At 28.5% G+C, this 25125-nt stretch overlaps 2 protein-coding genes across 2 annotated transcripts; one reads left to right on the top strand and one right to left on the bottom strand.

Annotated features, from left to right (window-relative positions):
* The first annotated feature begins 13853 nt into the window (after positions 1–13853).
* LOC120080201 (transcription factor MYB30-like) lies at positions 13854–15043 on the top strand. The gene is made up of 3 exons (XM_039034775.1): positions 13854–14011; positions 14080–14209; positions 14292–15043. The coding sequence occupies exons 1-3, from the start codon at positions 13879–13881 to the stop codon at positions 14884–14886; spliced, it is 858 nt and encodes a 285-aa protein (XP_038890703.1). The 5' UTR covers positions 13854–13878; the 3' UTR covers positions 14887–15043.
* Positions 15044–23993: 8950 nt separating this feature from the next.
* On the bottom strand, positions 23994–24756 carry LOC120080178 (mini zinc finger protein 2-like). The gene has a single exon (XM_039034750.1). The coding sequence runs from the start codon at positions 24591–24593 to the stop codon at positions 24303–24305; it is 291 nt and encodes a 96-aa protein (XP_038890678.1). The 5' UTR covers positions 24594–24756; the 3' UTR covers positions 23994–24302.
* Positions 24757–25125: the final 369 nt, after the last annotated feature.

Here is a 25125-nt window from a genome sequence, read left to right as displayed (position 1 = left end):
TTGTTTGTTTTTGGATTTTGAAATGTTTTGATTTAGAAATTTATTTATATCCAAAAATTCAAATGCAAAACAACGAAAAAATCTTCTCAATTATCTATGTGGATAATGGATCTTAGTGTGAAATTTATTTGTTTGTATTTAGATTTTCAAGGGTTTGATTTAGAAGTTTATTTATATGAAAAACCCAAATGCGGAACAATGGAAATATCTCCTCAATGCAGGTAGATAATGGATCTTCGCAAGATGTAATTTTATTTAGATGTTGTATTGAAATGTGTTTGTTTGTCTTTTGATTTTGAGTTTTTGAGTTTTTGATTTAGGAGTTTATTTACATGGAAAGATGAGATTTGAATTTCAAATGGGAAGTGTATAGAAGGTGTTTGACGATTCCATACATTGACTCCATTGGAAGGATTGATTTAAATTAGGGAAATTTTTGTTCATTGTATATATCTTCGATTATAATTGGAAATAAGTGTATATGATTCATTTAAATTTATTTATTTTAACTTTTAGTGACTCATTCAATTTTGCCTGCATTACTTATTTTGCATGAAAGTTGAAAAGAAAAAGCACTATGTGGGAAGAGGGAGAGAATGAAACAAATGAAAATGCTAAATAATCTAAAGCCAAATAAGGTATGTTGACTATTACTTCCCTCCCTTGATTTCATAGACTATGGGATAAATAATCTGTCTTTTACTCAATTTTTTCTTTATTATTTTTTTAAAATTTTATTGTAATGTATTTAGATTTGAACACCCACCTCAATAAAATTTATTTGATTTTATAGGTTACACAATATCTATAATATTTCTTTTACCCAACTTTCATTATTTTAAATTTTGTTTTATCTCATTGAATGGTATATTATAATAACACAACCAAATAAAATTTATTTGATTTTGGAGAATATTTGATCTCTAATACATTTGTATTACCTAATTTTCACTCTTTTAAATTTGTTTTATCTTATTGGGTTGTACTTAAATATAATAATCCACCTTAATAAAATTCATTTGTATTCGATACATGATCTCTAATAAGTTGTTTTACTCCATCTTCATTCTCTAGATTTATTTTATAACATTGCATTGTATTTAAATATAAAAACTCACTTCCATAAAATTTTGAATTTTAGGCCATATGAAATATATTTTTAAGAAAAAATGGAGAAAATCTTTTAGATTTAGTTTTTGTCTATACTCTCTCTTAGATTATATTATAAAAATGCTCCACAAAAATTCAACTTATAATTTTTTAGAGCTTGGAAGTTAATATAATTGAAACAACTCTATGGACCATAAAAAAAATATTATTGAGTAAATATCATAATAAACCAACATTATTGTTATTATATTATATCTTAGATCTATTATGACTTGATCTTTAATTTTTAGTATCCATTTTTCATCTTTTAAAGATATTAAATTACTTTAACGGTTAATAATAAATTAACAAATTTAAATGAATAAATTCTATATTTGAAAGCTTACTTTAAGACTAAGCATTAGGCACAACCAAATAAAAATATTATTTTATGTTATTGACTTTTACGAGGCTAACATTTAAAAAGAAGATATATAATCCTTTGACCAATCAAGTTATGCTAAGAATGTCACCGCTTTTATTATGAGTTATTTTAAAATTTATTATTTAAACTAGTTATCCATAGTCGACCTAAAACATAATATATATAAAAGAAAATTTAAATATTTGAAATAATAAACATCAAAACTATATAACAAATAATTGTGTAATTAATTCAAAACTTTTTTTAAAAAACTCAATTTTAAATTTAATTTGCACATTCATCTTATCATGTATTTTATATTGTAATGATAACGATCCCATGCATATTTTATATAAAAAAATATTTTAAAGAAATAAAATATAAACTAAGTCTAAAATAGTTTAGTTGATACAATATGTCAATAATTAAATTTGTTAGGTTAACTTACAAATTTGTTTATGTATTCTCGTATGCTACTATTTTAAAAATTACTAACCACGTGCAATGCACGTATTATTAAACTAGTATATAAAAATAGAAATTCGGTTGGTTATAATTAATCATTATAGTATTTTAATATGTAATACATGTTTTTGGGGGATTCATTAGAAGTTGTTCTAAGAAATGATGTTGCTACTACATTGCATTATTGGATATATTTATTGATATTTCTTTAATTTATTAATTGCTGAAACTATATTTCTGTGGCGTTAATTGGAGATTTTGTACCAATGTATTATACCTAGGATGTTTTAAATATAATGTTAGTTTTCATTATAAAAATTCAATCAACTTTTTATTTGTTAATTGCTTTTTTCTTTTCCAACATAATATAAGGGGTTTAGTGTTGGAGAGAATCGAGGTCTCAAATAGGGTTTGATAAGCGTCTATAATATTTGATTTATGTAAAGTTAGAGCTTCTTCTAATATCTTTGTAAATACACACAAATAAAGTTAACTTGACAAATGATTCTAACCAAGAGCTTAGTGAGAAGGATGAATAATGTTTAGATCGAATCTCGAGTTCTATGATAGTCAGTCTTAGATCCTAAGACAATTCACTCCTAGATCCTAAGATAATTCATTCCAGAATTAGCTTGATCAAGACTCTAATCTAATGAATTGGTTTAAACATCAAATCTACAACAAGATTTGAAAATTAAGGACAACACTAAAGGGGGTCGAATAAACACAATATTTGTAATATCATTAATATGACTTTTGAAGAGCATCACAAGTCATTTTAAAAGCCAAAAGTATGAGCAAATGTCTAAGAATTCAAGTCATTCAAATACAAATAGTGCAAATTGTAGAAAATAGGACATAGGAACTTGAAATTTAATTGCATACTAATTAATATGTCAAAATATAAAACTAAAAATGTAAAAATGCTCCAAATAGTCTTTAATAACTTCTCTAGAAGATGACAAGCTTGATGTGCACGTTTGACAATATTTGATATCACGAATTCCAATGGAGTGCATACTTGACAACATTTTTTTCACACTTCCTGCACATTTTTTGGTCCTCTATACCATCTTCCAAATTATATGACTTTTTCCATGTCATCTTCATTTCATTCTCTTCTAGACTCATTGAACTAACATTATACATAAATTTTGGCTAGAAAATCTTTGTCTCTTCTTGTGAATTAGCTAGTTTTTCAAGAAATAGTGTGAAGGTCTCTTGAATCTTATTTGTCTTACTTCTTGTAATAGCTTTTTTTTGCTATATATAATGGTTCAATGGTTGAATTCAAATATCAAGATGTACCACTACTACAGAAATTGGATTACGTGACGTTTTTCCAATGTCAAGTAAAGAGTATACCTGACGCTTATAAAAGCATTGAGTATTTGTCAAGTATAATGTGATAACTTGATTCCGAAAAAACGTCAAGACAAATATTTCTTAATATAATTTTCGTGTCAAGAAAGATAACACACTTGACATTGGTGGTATGTCAAGTTTATTGATTCTTGACATTGATTACGTATCATATATGATAACTCTTGACGTTTTTTATTTGTCAAGTGTATGTCTTTTTTTTTTTCAAATTAAATGCCCCAATTGATATTCTCATTCTCTGCCTTGTATTCCAATAATACAATTATATCAACAAAATAAACATCATATGTATACATTTTGTTGAGGTTGATGCCCTAAATCTCGTAGGGTCCTATAGTTTGTAAACCTTGTATGAACAAACTTTTATGTGATTAGTAATATATGATATTTTTATTCACTTTGTCTATGAAATATGTGATATTTTAGTTACATTAACCACAAACTAATAAACTAACATCTAAGGTTATCGTTGTAACTTAAACATGTATGTGGAGACATACAGATGGATCATGTTTAAGTGATAACCTAAATGATCTGTAGTATATGGATAAGGTTGGGTACCTTATCTTGGTAACATTACAAGTATGGTCCACTTTGTAGATGTTAAAAATGTTGTAAAGTGTTATAAATGATTTGATCCTGATCATTCATGTATTAGACATGCGAGTGGGAATATTCTATACAAAGGAGTTTGTACAATACCGGACCACGAAATGTTTAGTCTCATTATATAACTGTTTATAATAAAAACTTTCATTTCACTAGGATGACCATAGGTAACATGACCTTAATCCTGAGTGAGTTGTGAACTCCTACTTATGAAGGCGGTCATTTGATTTGTATGGGTGAGAATGGCCAGATCGCCGACTCAACATGCCTATATTTTGGAGATTCGTCTTATTGGAGAGCTGTGAACTCAACTACATAAGACAGAATTCACTCATTTCCCGAAACAGAGGTAAGTAGATAAATTGCTCCCTTAAGGGTTGATTTTGGGTCTTGAACATTGTGGCGCTACACCCTCTCTTGGACCGAGACTATAATCTATTGTTCATTAGAGAGATCGGTGGCACTTTAAGAGTTAGATGTAACTATATGGGCAAAACTGTAATTTTGTCCAGCTGTACTTATGAGCAATTTGTGAAGGGTCATCATAGTGTTGATTGGTTATATCTAATAAACATAAAAATATATCTGTAGTGTTAAGAGTGCAGCTGTCGGCCTTTAGTGGAGTGTCCGATAGTTAACAAATGGTAGATAATGTGATTAAAGAGTTTAATTAATTATTCACGTACCGTTGGAGCTTTAAGCTATAGGTTCATAAGGTCCCCATAGTAGCTCAAAAGAATTTAGTTGAAAATCAGTTTTTGGGTTATTTTGAATGGTTTAAATTAATAAGAGGGAATTTAATTATATATGATATAATTAATTAAATTCAATTATATATGATATAATTGTCATAATGTATTTGTTACATTATAATTTAATTATAGGAATAAATATTTGATTCAAATATATTTTCTATGAATGAGATTCATAGTTATTAAATTTAATACAAATATGATTTATATTAAATGCCATAAAATAGAGAAGAAGAACTATAGTTTATATTATATATAATGCAATATTAAAACTACAGGTTATAAATATAATATGATAAGTTGGTTATCATATTTATTTATATTATTTATTATTTTGAATAATAATCCACTTTGCTCTCAAACCGTGGGTGGTTAAATAGTTTTTTTTTTTTTTTTTGGAAAATGGAATAAATAAAATATAATTTTATTTTTCCATATCTTATCTACACGAAATTAGCAGAGACTATACGATAGACTATACGATTGAGAAACTTGATATACGATAGTCATCTTCCTCAATCTTCTTCCTCTTTCAAACTCACAAAATCCCTCCTTACCAAAATAGTCAGAGCCCACAACTCATGGGTTCTCACCCCAAGTATACCAAGAAATAAGTGGTCGTGTCTCGTTTTTGGTTCGTGAGATTCTTGAAGAAAGTCTTCAAGGTTGCAGTGTTTGAGTTTTGTTGTTGTTCGAAAAGTTTGTGACAGTTCGAGAGTTGTATGAGAAGAAGTGTTCTTCAAAGGTATAATCACTTAATCTTTATTTCTTATTTTAAAAAGCATGCTATAATTTTGCTTAGAATGCATAATCTGAATGTTTGCTGTAAATTCATGTTTTCAATCTAAATGGAATTTGGATGATCTACTTCCGCTCAAGGATCTTTTTGTAAACGAGTTCCTTCACATTTAAAATCTATCAACTCAATATATTCACTAAAAATTCCATATGTTCAAGTTACAATAATATTTCTCTTTCACATGTACATGTACAAAATAAAATCTCAACTATTGCTTTTGTATGCAAAACTCAACTTTCAATAAACACAAAAGTGACAAATTGTTTAATAAGTAGCCTTTCAACAAAGTACATTATTTAAACTATACATTGAGTTTTGAAGTCTAAAGATCGAGAACTAAGAGTCACGCAAGCCATGTTTAAGCAAGTAAACCTGCAAAATAGAATAAATGGCGATAACATCAAATTTCAAAATATAGAAATAAGTGTTAAGATACAATAATGACAAAAAGTCATGCACAAGGAGAATGCAGATAACTTTCTCCCAACTCTCACAACTTTCAAGCGAAAGCGACTTGACACAATTGTAATCCCTCTATAAAGGCAATCAAATTACACCTTTAATAGAAAACTAATATAGGAATCAATGAGTAGAAGAGAATATTGGAAGCCCAATCTTATCTACAAGCAAGGAAAAATTTCTATGCATGCAATACTTATTCCCACAACTAAGTAGTAGCACAACAAGTCTAAGTTCAACAGAATATGAAATGTGTTAATCTTGCTAAAACTTAATCAAATACATAGAAATTTTACCAAATCATAATAACAAATGAGTTTCCAAGAGTTGAGAATATAATTCAAACATTTAAAATCAAATCAACTAAACTATGAAATCCAATGTCATACTCTAAAAGCATTTTTCAAAACTAAGTGGCTAGCAATCTTTCATAGTAAAAACCGTTAGAAATAGAATTTTTTAAATCAAAATTTATAAAAATTTCGGCAAAGTTTCCCCTGAACATTTGATAAACCACACTTGAAAAAGGAAAATACACCTCCAAAATATTTGTTTAAAATCAACGACCAAGTGTGTCTCACCACACACTGTTCAACAAAATCCAAATCACTAGATTAGAAACACATCATTCAAATCAAATAAGAGAAAACGTGCAATTTTTCATTTACAAATAATTTGAATCTAAGTCTAGCCACTCCAGTTACAAATTTTTAAAAATATGATAGCAAAATTACAAATGCAGAAATTACAAATAAAAAAATAAGCTTCTCTCGCAAAAGTCTAGAATTCTAACCTATAATCATAAATCCAAATTTAAGTTCAACCCCTAGGACCTAATTTCATTCACCAAAATAACTAATTAACTCCAAGTAAATTACCCAAAATGTGGCTTGATTCGAATGCCACTTCAAAACTACAACTAATTAAGTAATCCAACCTACGAAAAATTCAATAATAATAGTTACAAACCCATATTCCAGCAACTATGTAACAACTCTAAAAGAATTTCAAGGCCTCAATACCTATGAAAACGTCCAAACATCATTAACTTTGCTGGATAGTGGCTCCAGTCGCTTGAAATCTTTGAATTGAACATCAAAAATTGAAAATAACTCAATTATTAGATCAATATTTCAATGGGTAACAAAGAACTACGAATACTAACCTCAAAACTTACCAATACCTTGCCAAGATCGTTCTCAAACCTATTGGACAACAACTCAACTCCTTCCAACACTTCAATCTAATACAAAAAAGTGCCCGATAGTACTAAGTCAATGTCAAAACTTATTGAGTGTTCAAAAATCTTCAAGCAAAACCACCAACATTGGCCAAAATATTGTGGGCAACAATGGAGCAAACCCAATATCCAATAGCAAACAAGATATACCTCATATACTTATCGAAAATCTTACCGAAATCGATATAACCTTTTGGACAACACATTAATGTTCTCCAAATCTTGAATCTAAAGCCGAATCACAAAGAACATCAATCAATTTTGGTAAAAAAAATTTATGGGTATTTAAAAATTTCCAAGAAACCCACCAAATCATCAGATCATCCATTTCAGCCACATCTCCATAAAAATCAATCAAACAACAAATCGCAATATGCAAAATAGCAATAATAAGAAGAAAAATAAGAATCAAGAACCACATTACATTCCTAAGTGATTCGAATAGCTCAGTCACAACCTAGAACAAGAAAAATCATAGGAAAAATGGAAAAATCATCAAGAAATGAAGAGGGAAGGAAGATGGGGACAATCAAACAAGAAAAATGAAAGGTACCTGCTCGACCCATTGGTAAGAATCATTAGAACCCTTAAAACACTTACCAAAATCACGTTGAAACCTCAACGTCTGCTGGACAGCACTTCGAAACACCTCAAAAAGCACAACATAACCTCCAAACACCATGGATGTTAAACACAATCTTGCATTACTACTTAATGAGTTATCAAAACCCATCCCCATAACAACTCCATACGAAAAAAACATAGCAGTTACAAAATTTGACAAAAATTGGATGGTTGGTGACTAAGGGCGGAGTACATCGGCAATGAGCTACGACAGACATGCGACGTATTAGTTGTTGGGATGGTACATCTGAAAGTTAAGAGAGAGAGGGGTTGGAGGAGAGATAGATAGGTTGGAGAAGAGAGAAGGCGGAAAACTCACCTCATGGCTAGCAATCGAGACGACGTCGACCTTCCACCACTGAACAACGATAGATTTGCAGTTGGGAGCTTCTTTGGCTGGCGGCGGAAAGAAACTGCCAGCGGGTGTGCTACTGAATGCATTAATGGAGGAGACGAAGGAAGAAAAAGTGAAGAATCGTGAAGAATCGTGAAGAAGAGGAACAAAATATGAAAGGGGAGGGTGGCTGCCTAAGGAGGGAGAGATGAATGAAAATTAGGGAGAAGTTGAAAGAGATGGAAATCAGAAGTTGAAGCGTGGGATGAGAGGGAAAATGAAAAAGAGGAGAGGGTGACAGGGATGAAGAGCTTTGATATATATGGAACCCTAAAAAAAATTAAACCACATGTTACTTTAAATTTATAAACCGTCAAGTAAAAACGGAATGAAAAAAGTCAAAAAATTTCTGCCAACCTCTGCTTTTTTTTTTTTTTTTCCATTATTCTTGACATTTTTCATCAAATTTACATGTTACTTGCGCTTTTATTTAATAAAAGCGTCAAGTACTCAAAAGTTCCAAGCATCAAGTAATATGGTTTTTGTAGTAGTGTACATTGATTAGTGTCTTAAAATTGTATTTATGTCAGAATTGACTTTAGAATTTTTAGTCTTCTTGATCTCGAAGTGAACTTTTGAACTTGCTTTCACATGGAATTAAATTGTTGATCTGAATGATAATTGTGCCGTGGAATTACCAGTGCCCAATTGAAAATAATTTCAATACGACCTTGGTGCTAATTGTTTCACATCGGTTATTCTTCAAGATTAACATAACACCCGTAATAGACGAGCACTTATTTGCCAGAAAAATATTAGAATCAAGGAAATTGTGCTCATAAGATAAAACACAAAAACAACAAAAGACGAAGAATTTACCCGCTCATCGGCCAAACAACAGTCTTCATATGAAAGGAGATTCTACAACTACCTCAACCACATTTTGGAACTCACAAAAACATAGTAGTAAAATAAATCCAAAGGGAATTAAAATCTTTCAACGTGGGACAATGATGTACAAAACTTTTATCAAAAGCTTCTTACTATGAACCAAAAACCAAGTTAGGTCAGTTGGAATAAATGGTATGCAATTCTTCATGTAGGATTGTATCTTTTCAATTCCGTAAGTTGTGCTTCTTCATGAATGATTGTATCATTTCATAAATAACTAAATTGAACAAGAGACATGACTATTCAAATGGCCACAAATTAGTCTATAAATATGTCATTCCTTCAATTTGTTTTCTTAATGTTTTCTATAACATTTTTCTCCTTTAAAATTTATCTCCATTTTCAAAATTTGCTGAAGAAGTTCGGTATATCCACAAAGTTTAGTTCGTTGATCTTGTAGACAGGGTGCTACATACATAAAAAATGTAATCTATTTTATTCTAAGAGATAATTACTCTCTAAACTCAACTCAGATATTAGGGTGAGTAAATTTGTCTGAAGGAGACAACATAAAGTCGTTAGGCTCATATAATTTCTTTTATATGAAAGTTATGATTTTTATGATTTCATGTATTTTTTAATTCTATAACAAGGCACCCCGATGCTTATCGACCTAGAGTTTATAATCTTAACGCCATTATGTTCTTTAATTCGTTCAACTTTATGTCCATTCCCTCAAGTCCAAATATACTTTCAACACAAGTAATAGTAATAGGTATCTAAGCAAAGTCAGAATTTGAGCTTTTTATATGCATCTTGTTTTGGTTAATGACAAAAGTATGATATTATATCTTCTTTTTCTCATCAAAATTGAGTTGAATTTTGAATAATAGAAAAAAAATAGTATTGTTTTCAAATATAGAAAAATAAAAAAAATATTTACAAAATATAATAGAATTTTTAAAATTTATCAATGATATTATATCAGTATTTATCAAAAACGATGACAATAGGAGAATTCGCACGAGAACACAAAGAACATAAAACTAAAGATTGAAAAAAAAAAAAAGAGAATTATTACAGAAGGACGAAAGAATTTTTATGAGAGAAGATAGAGAATTAATAACAAGAAACGACTCTTTATAAACTAGGTATATTCATTCATGACAAAGTACGACAACTATTCCTAAAACAATATTAACTATTTAGGATTTCTACATAAAATATCTTAAAAATAGATATTTATTACGTTAATGTCTTGAACGTTTCATTTCTCCCTATTTTTATTAATATCAGTGTATATTTACAATTTAACCCTCACCTGTATTATATATATATATATTATTCTCTCTCCTCCCATGCTTCAAGGTCTTTCATCCTCCTCCTTCTCTTTTCTCCTTCTCCCTTTCTCTCTTTTCTCTTTTCAACGGTGTGAGTTACGGGTGGGAGACGGATGACATGGGCAATCCGGCGACAGGACAAGCACGGGATGACAAGAATGGTGATGGCGGACTCAGAGTGGATGAACGACAATCATGGGTTTGGAACAAATGGATGGGGACGGCGGACTCGGAGCAGATGAACGGCAGATCCAGTTCAACTTTTTAGTTTTATTTTTCCTATTTCTTATATATACTAGGATATATATGTACTTTTTTTTAGCTTCGGTAGGAAACTTGATATATAATGTGGAATATGTATTCGTTTATTTGATATAATGAGAGTTTTTTTTTTATTTTTTTATTTAGACATCATGTATTATGATATTTATATTGTAGTGTAAATGAAATTTATGAAGATTTATATATTGTGATATATTTCATATATCGGTTTATACTGTGATTTATGTTAAACATTTAGTTAATCTCTAATTTAGAAACGGTAGTATATTTCATATATTGGTTAAAATATTTTCAAATACGTAACAAAATGTTCTAAGGTATATTTAAAATAAGCACGAATTCGTAAAAAGTTTTAAGGTATATTTAAAATAACCATTAATCTGTCAAAAAAGTCAATAAGTTGATATGTGAAAACCAACGTAAATAGAAAATAAAATTTCATTAAATGCATATTTTTTAAATTGGGAATGGGAAAAAAATTACAATAAATGTATTTTCTCTCTCCAATTGATAAATGAGAAACATTATATTAAATGTGTTTTTTCTCTATAATAAATATATTTTCTCTCCTCATCATTAAATTTGTTTTGAAATTAGGAAAAAATATATAAAATTTGGATATAAATAAATAAAAAAGAATATAATTGTCCAAATTAAATCTAAAAGTCACCTTTAAAAAAAATTCAAATTTTAAAAAATGCAATATAAGATTTTCTTTAGGTCTCTTACATAGAAACCCTTAAATATTTTGTGATAGATAATCTTTATAATTAAGAAGAAACATATTTTCATTTACAAAACAGGGGAAAATGAAATAAAAAAATTGACTTTAAATTATATCAATTTTAAGTTTATAAACCTAAGTTTTTAGTTTCATTCAAGTGATGTTCAATTTATTAATGTTACGATCATAACCTTAAATTAATTTAAATAGTGTTGTAATTTTAATTAATTATTTTTCTCTAATCAAATATTGTTTAAAAAATAATTCCCTCTTATATATTTAATGAAGTATAAATCTGACATGAGTCATAGACAAGATATGAGCTAGAGAGTAAAAAAGAAAACAGTAGTAGAAAGATCACAAAGAATAATAACCCAATTCTGTATAATCATCCCTACACCTAGTGGTAGTGTACCGATGAAAAGAACTTCATTAATAGAGTTAGACAATTACAATGGATAGTTCGCCCTATCCAGATTCACAAAGATTGAAGAGTTTAGACTTCTCCTAACTTGAGACTCTCTCTTTCAATGTATTTCACGTTTAGACACTCCTAAACTTTCGTTCAAAATTCATTTTTCTTTTTCATTTTTAATTCTCAAACATGTCAAACTACCTCTCTGCGATACTTTATTGTTAGTTATTATATGTTTTTTTTTTCCTTGTAGATAATCAATAAATAATACATTAGTAGTGAGTTTTTTCAATTGATTTAAATAGTAAAACTGCTGGAAATATTTTTAAATATAACAAAATGTCATTGTCTATCAGTGACAGACAATGATATTTCGCTATGTTTACAAATAAATTGACTAATTTTCCGATATTTGAAAACAACCATAATTTTTATACAATACGTAAAGTAGGAGAATTGAATTTCTTACATCAAGGTTGATAGTGCAACTTTATGCCAGTTGAATTATGTTTATTTTGATAGTAAGACTCTATTTCATGATCTTTTCGAATTTAGTTTAAAAAGTTAAGCTTATATTATCATAATTTGTTGAGAATTACCTCCATCTTTTTAAGATAATTGAAAGTTTATTATGAACTGAAGATGGTAAGACAAACACCCCAAGTAGTAGTGTTCATGGCTGAACTTACTTTGTTGAGCCATAGCCATTAAAAATGAACTTTAAAAGAAATAAGAGATAGAGAGATATAACGACGTTTTATTTCCCAAAAAGAAAGACAATCGAATTCAAATAAGGTAATAATAAATGAAAGTTTAATAATAACATCAAATTTAATAATCTCGAAACCCAAATCCAAAACATGACACGTAACAAAAGGGTTTCACCAACTTCTAAGAATAGTTTAAATAGAATATATATCATTTTTTCAATCCCACTTCTAATTTTTTTTATTCGCAGATTTCAAAATATTATGTATTTAATCATTGATTTCAATTTTTTTTCTTAAATTTCAAAATTGCTGTAATTGATCCATATATTTAAACATCTATACTTTTAATCTTGATTTTTCAATAAATACTAATTTTCTGTCTTTAAAGTTAATTTACGTTAATAAATTAAAAATCTTTAAAAGAATTATAACTAATTAAATTTAACTTTTCCTTATCACTAATTTCATAATTATTTTTAATTAAGTAATATAAATTGAATATTTAATGAAAAATTGATGTTTGAAACGTACAATTTTGAAGCATAGTGATTAAATTGAAACAAAACTCAAATCTCAAAGGTAAAATTATCACATTTTGAAATTCAGGGATTAAATTGAATTAAAACTCAAAACTTAAAGACTAAATGTATAATATTTTAAAATATAGAAACCAAATAGAAACTAAAATCAAAATTAAGGAAAAAATGCATTATTAAAAAAAAAAAAAAAGAGATTACATTATGATTTCCCTGCAACATTATTTTTCACATGTTTCCATTTCATAAAGAGAAATTATTGTACACTACATTAAACATATATAAATAAAACATATATGAAATGAAGATATCTTAGAACTCAAGCAGGAAAAAATTAGATTCCATTATTATTTAGCTAATTTCTAGTAGAGTCAGCTAAGACAAAAAGAAAAGAAAAAAAAAAAAGGACCATAATTCATTACACATATAATAATAATAATAATAATAATAATAATAATAATAATAAAAGGAGAATTTTATTATTAATATTATCGATATTATTATTAATCGTGAAGGCTGCCACATTGAATATAACGCGGTTTTGTGAGGCATAAAGATGAAAGTGGTAATTTTTGAAACAAGTGAGTTGGAGCATGCTGCTGCTGTATTTATAATTTAATGCTTTTATTTATTTATTTTTTAATTTTTTTTAAATATATATTTTTTGAAGCAATTTAATGCTCTTTTGACTCTTTGCCAACCCACTTTATTTATTATTTTTTTTGGTCTATTTAAACTCTCCCAAAAGCAAAGAAATTTTCAACCTTACTTCAAAATTGGGTGAAGAAATTGAATTAAAGAAATGGGAAGGCCTCCATGTTGTGATAAAGAAGGTGTAAAGAAAGGGCCTTGGACTCCTGAAGAAGATATTGTTTTGGTTTCTTATATTCAAGAACATGGCCCTGGAAATTGGAGAGCTGTTCCTACTAATACAGGTAATTTCATTTATTCATTTATTCATTTATTTATTCATTTTTACATTCTATTTTTTGATTTTTGACAGGATTGCTTAGATGTAGCAAGAGTTGTAGGTTGAGATGGACTAATTATCTTAGACCAGGAATCAAACGGGGGAATTTCACTGATCAAGAAGAGAGAATGATTATTCATCTTCAAGCCCTTTTGGGAAATAGGTACGTAAAGAATTACGATCCAATCATTTTAATTTTTTAACGATGTAAAGCTGTCAGTCACGTTGAGATTTTGGTTATATAGATGGGCTGCGATAGCTTCATATCTTCCACAAAGAACGGACAACGATATAAAGAATTACTGGAATACACATTTGAAAAAGAAGTTGAGGAAGGTTCACATGAGGTCAAATTATGGAGATACATCAAAGCAAGGAATAGCAAGAGGACAATGGGAGAAGAGACTTCAAACTGATATTAGAATGGCAAGACAAGCATTGTGGGAAGCTCTTACACCACAAAATTCAACTACTCCTAATTTCTCTGGCTGTTTCTCTTTTTCTTCCCAAGCCCAAGCCCAGGCCCAGGCCCAAGCTACCGCTTATGCATCGAGCACTGAGAACATAGCCAAATTGTTGACTGGGTGGATGAAAACTCCGCCCAAGGCGGCGGCGAAAACCACCCCACATGGCGGCGGCGATCAGGAAATTGGGTCAATTTTGAAGTATGAGTGTATTGAAAATGGTAATTGTGAAAAATATGAGGGTATGGAGGATGGGATTAATTGTGAAGGATTACCATTTTCTGTGATTGAAAAATGGTTGCTTGAAGAAAATGGAGGTGTCCAAACAAAAGATTGTGGGATTAATGATATTGGAATATTGGATGAAAATATTTGAAGAACATTAAAAAAAAAAAAAAAAAAAAAATAATTTCTTTGGGGGGGAATATATATATTTTTTTAATCTCTCCTTTACATTCTTGATTTAAATTTCAAAGTTAGCAATATTAATATAGATCATGTAAAAATATTATATATTCATGTTTTTATTTATCTGTTCTCTTCTGTTAATATTTTAATTTCTTGCTCTCCACAACTTCTTTTAATATCATCTATTCTAGTAGTCCTCAAATATCTAACATTTTTAAAATTTAATGCCTGTAAAAAAAAATATATATTAAAATTTGAATATTCGCCCCAAAAGGAAATAATATATTCAATTATAGTTAAATTATAGTCATGTGTGTCTAACAATAATTTTTAAATTTTTTATATAATTAAATTTATCATAACTTATAAATTAAAGACTCTGTTTGGTGACCATTTTGTTTTTTATAATGATTTGTATCTTATTTAAGTACAATGATTAAATTCATAGTCAAATTTCAAAAAAAAAAAATAATAATAATAAAAGTTACTATTTTTTAGTTTTCAAATTTTAGTTTGGTTTTGTAAATTATTGATAAAAAGAAAATAAATAGGTACTCATAAGCCACAGTTCATCTACAAAATAATTATGAAACTATTCTTCTAACTTTTGAAATGCATTTGTATTATTTTCGAAGCCTCGAGCAACTTTCCTTGAGAAGACCAATTTCTACACAAACCCTAGCTTATTTAGTCCATGGAATAGAAGTTGGAGTGAGACTCGTTGTTTTGTTCAAGAAATTAGTGAGCTACATTATGACTAAAAAACATAAACCCCATGACTTGTTAACTTCCTATACCGTAGACCACAAAACTAAACAACTCTCTAGCTACACAAAATAACTTTACTCTATCCCAAACATCCCTAACTGTCTCACATTCTTAGAAAATAGAAAAAAAGAAAAGGTTTAAATTTTATTTTAGTACCTAAACTTTGAATATTGTTTTATTTTGTTATCTAAATTTTAAAAACGATTGTTTTAATTCTCAAACTTTTAAAAAGTGCTTATTTTGGTCCCACTATATTAAGATTTTGTTAACTTTTTAACCAAATAGCAAGGTGACTTGTTTTTTTGGATGACCAAACTACCATAAAAAATCTAGAGTTTTAATTTTGAATAAAGTGGTAAAGCGGAAAAATATAAAAGACATTTTTAGTTCAAAATTTTGGTAATTCAGTATTTTGGCGTGTTGGTTGTCGGCATTTTATTTCACCTTTATCTTGTTTAATACATGTAAAACCTAGTCATCCAAAAATACAAACTTCCTCACATTTCTATAAGAGTCAACATAATTTAATAATGACAAAAATAAATAGTTTTTAAAAGTTTAGAGACTAAAATGAAGGATTTGAAAATTTAGAGACCAAAATAAAACGATTGAAAATTCAGGGACTAACGAACAAACGAGAGGATTTAATCGAGATAATATTGGAGGATTGGTTTGTATTAAGTTTGGGTGTTTTACAGGTTGGAAAAACAAGTTTGGTATGGGTAGAACATGTAGAAAATATTACACATTACTATTGGTGTAAAGAAAAGGGCATTGAAAAGAAGCAGAAGGCCTCATGAGAATTGTTGCCCATTTAATAGCTTTACAACTTTGACAAAAACTAAAACATAAAAAGGTTGGAGATTTCTCACATTTTCCAACTCACTATTAATTCTTCCACTTTCTTTTTCAATGAGCTAGCTGTTGCTCCAATGGACACCACAAAATTATATAAAGTTCACAAACTAGGTTATATTCAAACAATCTTAATTTCTTATGATCTAAAGTCAATTTATTTTATTATCATTGTTTTTGTTTTAAATAAAGGTACAAGAATTTGAATCTTTGACTTTAAAAAAATTAGTGCAATGTCAATTATCTTACCGAAGTATACTCACTTCAAAATGATAAAATGAATCAACGTTCAACAATATGAATATTTTTCTTAGTTTGAATTTCAATGTCGTGTATTCTTTTTTAGTAAGTTCGATTATGTATCATTTCTCTAATGTTTTATTGACTTCTTCACATGTAGTTTAATTTATGGCTTTGTAGTTAATATTTTTGTGGCACTCTAACTTCAGAAAACATTTGTCAAAGTGAGTATATAACTCAACCGTATTTGACATATATTACCTTCCATTAAATCGATATAGTTTTTTCCCATTGCACTGAAACATAATTTTTTATTAAAAAAGAAAGAAAACTATTTGGGAGGCGTTTGGCCTCCAACTTGCCTTGGATGGAATGGGCTATTATAACATACTCAATGTTTGGGTCTCATACTATAATAGTTGAAGCTTCCAATTATTATAACTAACCTGAAGTACAATGTTTTGTAACCTCCATCTCTTCTCATTTGTAATCTAACCTAAAATAAGCTACATTCCAAACATAGATTATAATAACCAATTAAGTATCCTAAAAAACCCTAAAGTTTCTATCATATAGTAAATAAATCATATATATAAGATGATGTGTGTCATAAAGTTTATTGATAACAATATATACATAAACTTTATTATGTTATATGAGGAAAAAAGGGGTTAATTTGCATATGAAAGTTAGTTTGAAAAAGACCAAGTCATGTGGGTTATCTTAGACAAGTCATTGTAAGGACATCTCATGAATCTCATTAAGTGCTGCATGTGGATTATATATATTAAAGACAAAAACCCAATTTGTGGATTAGGAAGGATTGAACATATAATGCCAAGTGACAACACACACATATGATCATATAGCATATGTAAAAAGATATGACTCATAGTAACTTTACATGTGTTTGTACCTCATTTAAACTTTAAGAATATAATGAAAGATATAACTAGAACTATTTAAGAAGCTATATACTAGCTCAACATGAAAATTAAAAAAAAAAAAAAAAAAAAAAATCAAGAATATGATCATTTTACCAGCTACTAGCTAGGACTTTTAGCCTCTTCTTCCCCACCAATTTCTTAACATTCAAAGTTAAAATTGGTTGGAAGAGGGAATGATATGTTTAAAACTCAACAAACAATGAGAAACATCCTTTAATTTTGCATTGGAAAAAGATGCAAAAGCTAAGGATTAGGTATATATGTAGTAAATGTTAATTGCATCTACCTTGTGAATACCAAAGTTGGCATAATTTATGAAAGAACAAAAATAAAAGAAGCAAGTGTGAAAAAGATATATATTTTATGTATATTTTTGTTTGTAAAATAATAAAATAAGACCCAAAATTATTGTAGTTGAATTTCTACACAATTTAAGTGTAGTAATATATATTTTGTCAAAGTTTGACATGAATTACCTACTCTATATTATTAACTATATTATGTATACTTTTGGTTGTATTGTTATTAACTATATTATGTATACTTTTGGTTGTATTGTTTGCTTGAATGTCTCGTTGAGAGGGAGACAATGATAACTAATATCCTCTCATTTACGACTTCTATAATTATTATTAAAAGATATATATATATATATATATATTTGTCTCCCTCGAATCATGCATAGAAGTCATATGATAACGATAAAGAAATTAATTATAGGATGTGACACTAAATATTGCAAAGAGAGAAAGAATATTTATATGAAAAAAAAAAAAAAAACGAAAATGATCGTTAGAGAGTTTCATCCTTGTTTTTGCAAAATTATAAGATTAAATTGGTGAAATATTTTACTTTAAACATGGTCAAACTACATTAATATTATTCTACTCACTCAAGGATATTAATTAAGGTAGTTGGTTATATATGTATTAAGTTCAAATCCTAATAATTTTTGTAATGAAATAATGTAAACACATACAAACATTATATTAATATATGAATTAATCTAATATGTTTATATGTTTATTGAACTTGTAATTTTGGTACAAGTGTCAGAAAGCAACATTTTAACCTTCAATTCAAAATTGTTTGAAATTGTCCATGGAATCATAACTGTCGTTATTAAACTATAATGGAAAGTTGATTGGGACAAAATGAGTAATGTAATGTTATTTCATGTGATTATTTTAAATGATATAATTATTTTACAAGTAAACAAAAAATAACTCATACACCATAGATTACTCTTTTTTATAAATTTGACATCAACACCAATTATATCATAAAAGAGTCTATAAAATATGGAAAAAAAAATCCACAACAATATATATTACTAATTGAATATAATATCAATAATAAACATTTCAACTTTTTTTAAATAATGTAGAAAATTTATTTACTAGTTTAATTTAGTTTTGACATTGATATTTTCGTAAAATTAAGACCTTGACATTTCGACATCAATATTTAAAAAGATTAATTTAATCATTCTAATAAATTTATGAAGTCATCATTAATTAGTTTTTAAAAACGCTTTTAAGCGATAGTCAACAAAATGAAGAGATGGAATAGATGAAAATATTATTTATGAAGTAATTAATGTTGGAGAAACCAAGTATAAACCAAGGAAAAAAAGTAGTAAACAAAATATAGGAAAAAATGGATATTTGGCAGTAAGTATGAAGATGTGAAATGGTTGGGTTGAGGCTTTTTGCAATTAGTAGAGAGACAATAATGAAAGAACAAGATATAGCAATGCCCTAATTGTAGGAAATTTAGAGGTATATATGCTATGATGAAAAAGGGGGAATCTTTGCAATTTGCACTACTGGGCTTTAAAAGGAAGATCAAATCTGCAAAATTTACATTGCACCAAAATTTACCAATTTAATTTTCTTATGCCCATATCAATCAACACCCAATTTCCTTATTTGAAGTTGGCATTTTCAATTAAATTTGACCCCTGCTTCATACCATCATTATACACTTGTTTCAAATTAAAAAGATTTTGTGGTTATGAAAATAGGAGATCACAATTAAATGTCACCGTCAAGACTAACTTTAGCTTAATTACTGTGGACATGTCCTAGAAGTTGGTAATTTTATATCATCTAGAATACATCTTAATTAATTATACTAAAATTGTTGAATTTGAGATGAAAAAAAAAAAATCATATTCTTTCGCAAGATGTCTTGAAAACCAAAATTCAAATTCGAGAGCTTATATTTAGTGGACAATGACATGCCGTTATAGAGATATAGTCATCTTATGATCATCCACGCCTATGAAATAGTATATGGTCCCAAGAACTTTATCATTGTAAGTGTTTAATTATTCTATGTATTTGAAAATAAGAGGAATGAGAGAAATCTGTGGTATTTAATATTTTTACTTAGAATCATTGTCCCCAATCAATCTTGTACTTGGTTACAAATAAAACTTTGGATTAGGAAAAGGGATAGACCACAGTTTTCTCCATCTAATATGAGCGCTTTATGATTAAAGCGAACATTATTATCATACTATTCTAGAGGTATACCTCAATGATATTGACATTTTTTCTCTACTAACTTTGAATTATTTACAACGATCGATTGATTGTGCTTTATCTTTAGGTTGTTACGTAGATATGCAACCTTATGAATTCACTAATATGAAGATCTGAACGAATTTGATTAGCTTAACCTAATTTTTAAGTTTAATGAATAAATATAGTGTCTAGGAATTGAATTGGTGCCTACACTATTAAGAAAAGTAATGGGTGTCATGTACACCAAACTATGCTAACAAATGTTTAATTGAATAGTGCAATTATATTTTCAAGAGGAAAGTAGAACAAAATTGTCTCTGTTGCTATATTTGTCAATGAATCATTAGGGTTTGAGCACCTTCTTCAACTTTTATAAACAAATATACTTTTTGCTTATTCGTTTCTTTCGTGTCATGACACAAAAGGAGAGAGTTTTGAGAGAAATTTCAATGACTTTTTTTGGGACAATAGGAGGGGCGGGGGATCGAACTTCTGACCGTTAGATTTGGTCTTTGAAATGGCTTTTTAAATACTGTTTTTTTTTTAATAAATATATTATGGTTTTTACTTAATTAAAAAAGATAAAACAATTCTAGTTTTATTATTATTATTATTAACCTTTTTCTGGCCAACCATTGTCAATATTTTACAAGTGAAACGAATTATTGCATAGGCTGAGTCACAGAGAACCTAAACTCCATTGGGCCGAGTGAAATCTATTCTTCCTTATGTCAATTCATTCATCTAATCAACTTTTTAAAAAATTAACATCCCAATCTATATATTATATTATTAAATATGGGCTCACAACCTAACTTTGAGTTATTGAGTTACTTTTTCATTTTATTTACTTATCATTTTTAAAATCTATGAAGAACTTGACCTTTTAAATGGGTCATCTAATTTGTTACCATATAAAATTAAATCAAAATATGAATTAGTATAATAAAAAACCCAAGAAATTAAACTACTAAAATTCTATATATATATATATAGAAAGAGAGAGACAAAACCCACTATTCACATCCAAAAAGATTATGTTATTGGTTCTATAAATCCATAAAAAGAATGATGTAAAAATTAATTAATTGTCTCAAAAAAGAAAGGATTGTATGACGATTTTGATCGTAGAGAGTACTTGATAAAGTTAGAGATGGATAAAACTATTCTAAAGTAAAAACTTACACTTTTGGAAAAAGAAGACATAATAGCTAAGAATTTGATTACAATTCGTTGTACTTTATTATCGTAGTTTCGCGCTAACTAGAACTTAAGTCATTAGGTTATAATTTGATTTTTTTTTTTTTTTTTTTGATTTCAAGTTTAAGCTAGTCTTTCATGTGATTTGGATAACCATTTGATTTGAGTTATATTTTAAATCCTGACCATGAGTTTCTCTTCAAACTAGCAAAGATTATATTGTCATATAGGAATGTCAATATTAAGTGAGTTGCTAGATTTGACCCTTTTGTTGATTATGAATGTGCATGATATAACATATTATTCTTTGCACATGAAGAAATGGACTAGTTACCAATAAATAACACAATAACACCAACATTTAGAATGTCATTAATTACACTTCATTTCTTCTCATGCCACATGCTTGCAAAATCTATTTTTATAATTAAAAAAGATTATTCAACTTCATGTTTATCTCATATGCCATCTTTACTATTTTTAACGTGAGACATCCAGATTTACATAGTAATGAAAAGTTGTTATTCAATAAAGATGAAGATCTATACTTATCACTAAAGTAATCTTCATATACGTTATTATCAATTATATCTTTGGAAATCTATCGCGACTCAAAGTTATATTGATATGTTAGGCATATTTTGGACCAATAATGCAAAGTTTGAGCAAATTAAAAGCAACACACAAAGTGGTGAACAAAGAAATTGGGGGTTGTAGTTTAAAATCTAAGTGATTGAAACTATATGGATGTAGCAAACCTAACTAGCCAAGGCCAATTCCATGCAAAATTCTTCATATCAAATATCTTGTAAAGGGTGGTGAGATATTTGCCTTTGGAATTGACATCTACCCTCTCAACCTCACTGAAATACAAAGTATACCTGAAGGTTTGTTCCTCATAAGGTACCCTCCAAAAACCTCAAAGCCTAACTTTCAATCACTTTCACTTGTAAACACTTCACATGGGGAAATTGGTTAACCATATGCTCTCATATCTTCACTTCTGTTTGTGGTTTTTTTTTTTTTTTTTTTTTTTAACAAGATACGATTGATTGAGAAATCAGGGGTATAACAGGATATTTCAACTAGGATGACACATCATTTCATATTTTTGCGCATGAATCTCAATCATAAATTAAAAAAAAAATTGCTTGGTTGTTAAATCACAACTAAACTGAAACCCTTTAGTTGAAGTTTCAATATAATTTTGAATGTATACCAAATTTGTATTGCTTATTTTTTTTTCTCCTTGATTTAATGTAATGTCCCAGACTCAGGATTTAGATAAGGATCAAGAATCCATATTTGGTACCTGTTGGCCCTAATATTAATTCCCCTACATTCCTTGAAATCTGGCAACTTCATCCTTGCTTGTCTTAAATTGTTTCTAAAAGTGAAGACTATCCACACAAACCAACATGGGTTCTTTCAATATGTTTTCCTCACTCACATGCTTCCTAGGAAATTTTATAGTAGGTGACCTCTAATGCACATAGCTTTTTGGTTCCTGTAATTTGAGCCACCGAAAAGGAAAATGTACCTTGTTGGTGTTTAGGTAATAACATTCAATTTTTTAAGTTTTTCTTAACCATACTTTCATATCCTCAAATTCTCTCTATTCTTCAAACATGGATCTTGGTCCATTTATGTACCCTATAGAATTTGGGCGTTACATTCAACCATTTTCAATACTTCAATTCTTTATTGTACATTTTTCCAAATAATCACATTGATCCATTTAGCAAAACTTATTTTTTTCTTTTTCCATAAAATCTAGCTACAATGTTTCTTTCTAGCATTCTCTTTAATGTCTAAAAATCTGGTCTTTAGCTAATCAATATCATCAACCAACTAAAAAAGATGGCAACTACTTCCCTTCAATAGTGGGTTGTGTGTTAGTTTAAGCTTTAATCAACTTTTAAGTACATTGTTAAAGAAACTTTCCACTATAACAACCAACATGATTGGATGTGTGGGCCTTCCAAATTGAATACTAAGTAATATTACCAAACAAATTATTTCCATAAACAGAGGGATATAATTCTAACTCTATGAAAAAAGGTCATTTCCTTATATAAAAACCTCTGTATTATTTGCAAATAGACCACATTTCTAGGGCTACAAATCCAAATTAAAAAACCACAAAACCTTTCTTTCCAATTCTTACAAATTATCTTTTTTAAGTAAACTAGTTTTTACGATGAGGGTTACAATAATTCAAATTACCTTGTCAGAATTTTTTTTTTTCACGAATTATTTGAACGATTATTTACCTCTAGGGTGGTCACTAATTTTAAAATCTCTAAAAAAAGGAGAAAAAAAACAAGAAATTGCTGAAAACAAGAAATTGCTAACCCTTTTTCATTCAAGAGTTTTGTGAATTTGATCAGATTTGTACAATATTTTTGGATATATTTTGAATGTCATAGCATTATAGTATCAATAATTAGTTGAATTATATTGAATTTTGCCAGAGATTATAAGTACTGAAAGCTAAAAGATCACCATCACAATAAAGATTTTTGGTCTATTTCTTCCAATCTCCAAAAGATAATTTGATTCACTCAAATCAAATACATATAATTCAAAAGAGATATAATGGAAAAAATTTACATAATTTCAAAGTTTTGGCCTTTTCATTAAGGACCCAATTACACAAAACACATAATTTCAGTTCAAGTCAAGTTCATCCCAACACAAGAAATTTTTTGAAAAATAATAATTCAAGCAACACAACAACAAAGCTGAAGAATCTCAAGTACTCTCAAACCCCATGTAGAGAAATTTTTTTGTTTATTAAGCACCCCCCAAAAAAAATCCTCACCATACACACTGAAGTTATTTTAAGTTCCATTTGAGGGTGATGAAGAGCAATCACGAACTATCTCGGTACCAACTTGTCTTCTATGGAAGTTCCGGTGGCAACCACAGGCGGCGCAAGTCAGTGCAGCAGTCGTCCCTTCGTCGCCACTTGCCATGAATTCTCGACACCCGTCAACGGCATAACCTCCGACCCCGGCGGCGTGGTTCTTTTGACACTCCCCATATCTTATACTCCTTACTGTGAAAGAGGAAGCCGCAGTCTCCCTTGAGGGTTCTTCTGATCTTCTAAGAACAACTTGACGCTTTCTCATTTTCTTTCAATTACCAAAGAAAAAAAATTATAAAAAAAGGTTTTTTTTTTTTTTTTTTTTTTTTTGGTAATTAGCTAGGTATTTCTTCTAAAAAAGAAAAAAAAGCTTCGAATTTTGGTAATGGGTTCTAATGTACAAATTGAAAGGTTTCTTTGGCTGAAGCCCTAACCCTTAAAACACTTGTTTAAATAGAGTGAAAAAGTTCAATTGGAAAAATAGCTTTTATGACGTGTCATTTTTCTCATTTGTTAATTATGTATATATCATATAAATAATTAAATGAGATAAATTAAAACTATTCTTTTCTTTATCAATCATAACCATTGGTGTAATGGGAAAAAAGGGATACTTGATTTGGTCAAGAACAGCTGCTCTTGATAGTGAGGAGACATGTTTTTTATTTCAAATCTTCTCATATTTGGATATATATATATATATATATCTTTTTGTTCTTTCTTTTATAAAATTTAATAATTAATTAAGAAGGAATTATAAAAATGAAATGTAGTAATTATGTGATGGATTAAAGAGG

Source organism: Benincasa hispida, chromosome 6, assembly GCF_009727055.1.
Source record: "Benincasa hispida cultivar B227 chromosome 6, ASM972705v1, whole genome shotgun sequence".
Lineage (NCBI taxonomy): Eukaryota > Viridiplantae > Streptophyta > Magnoliopsida > Cucurbitales > Cucurbitaceae > Benincasa > Benincasa hispida.
This window is presented reverse-complemented; position numbering and strand designations above follow the sequence as displayed.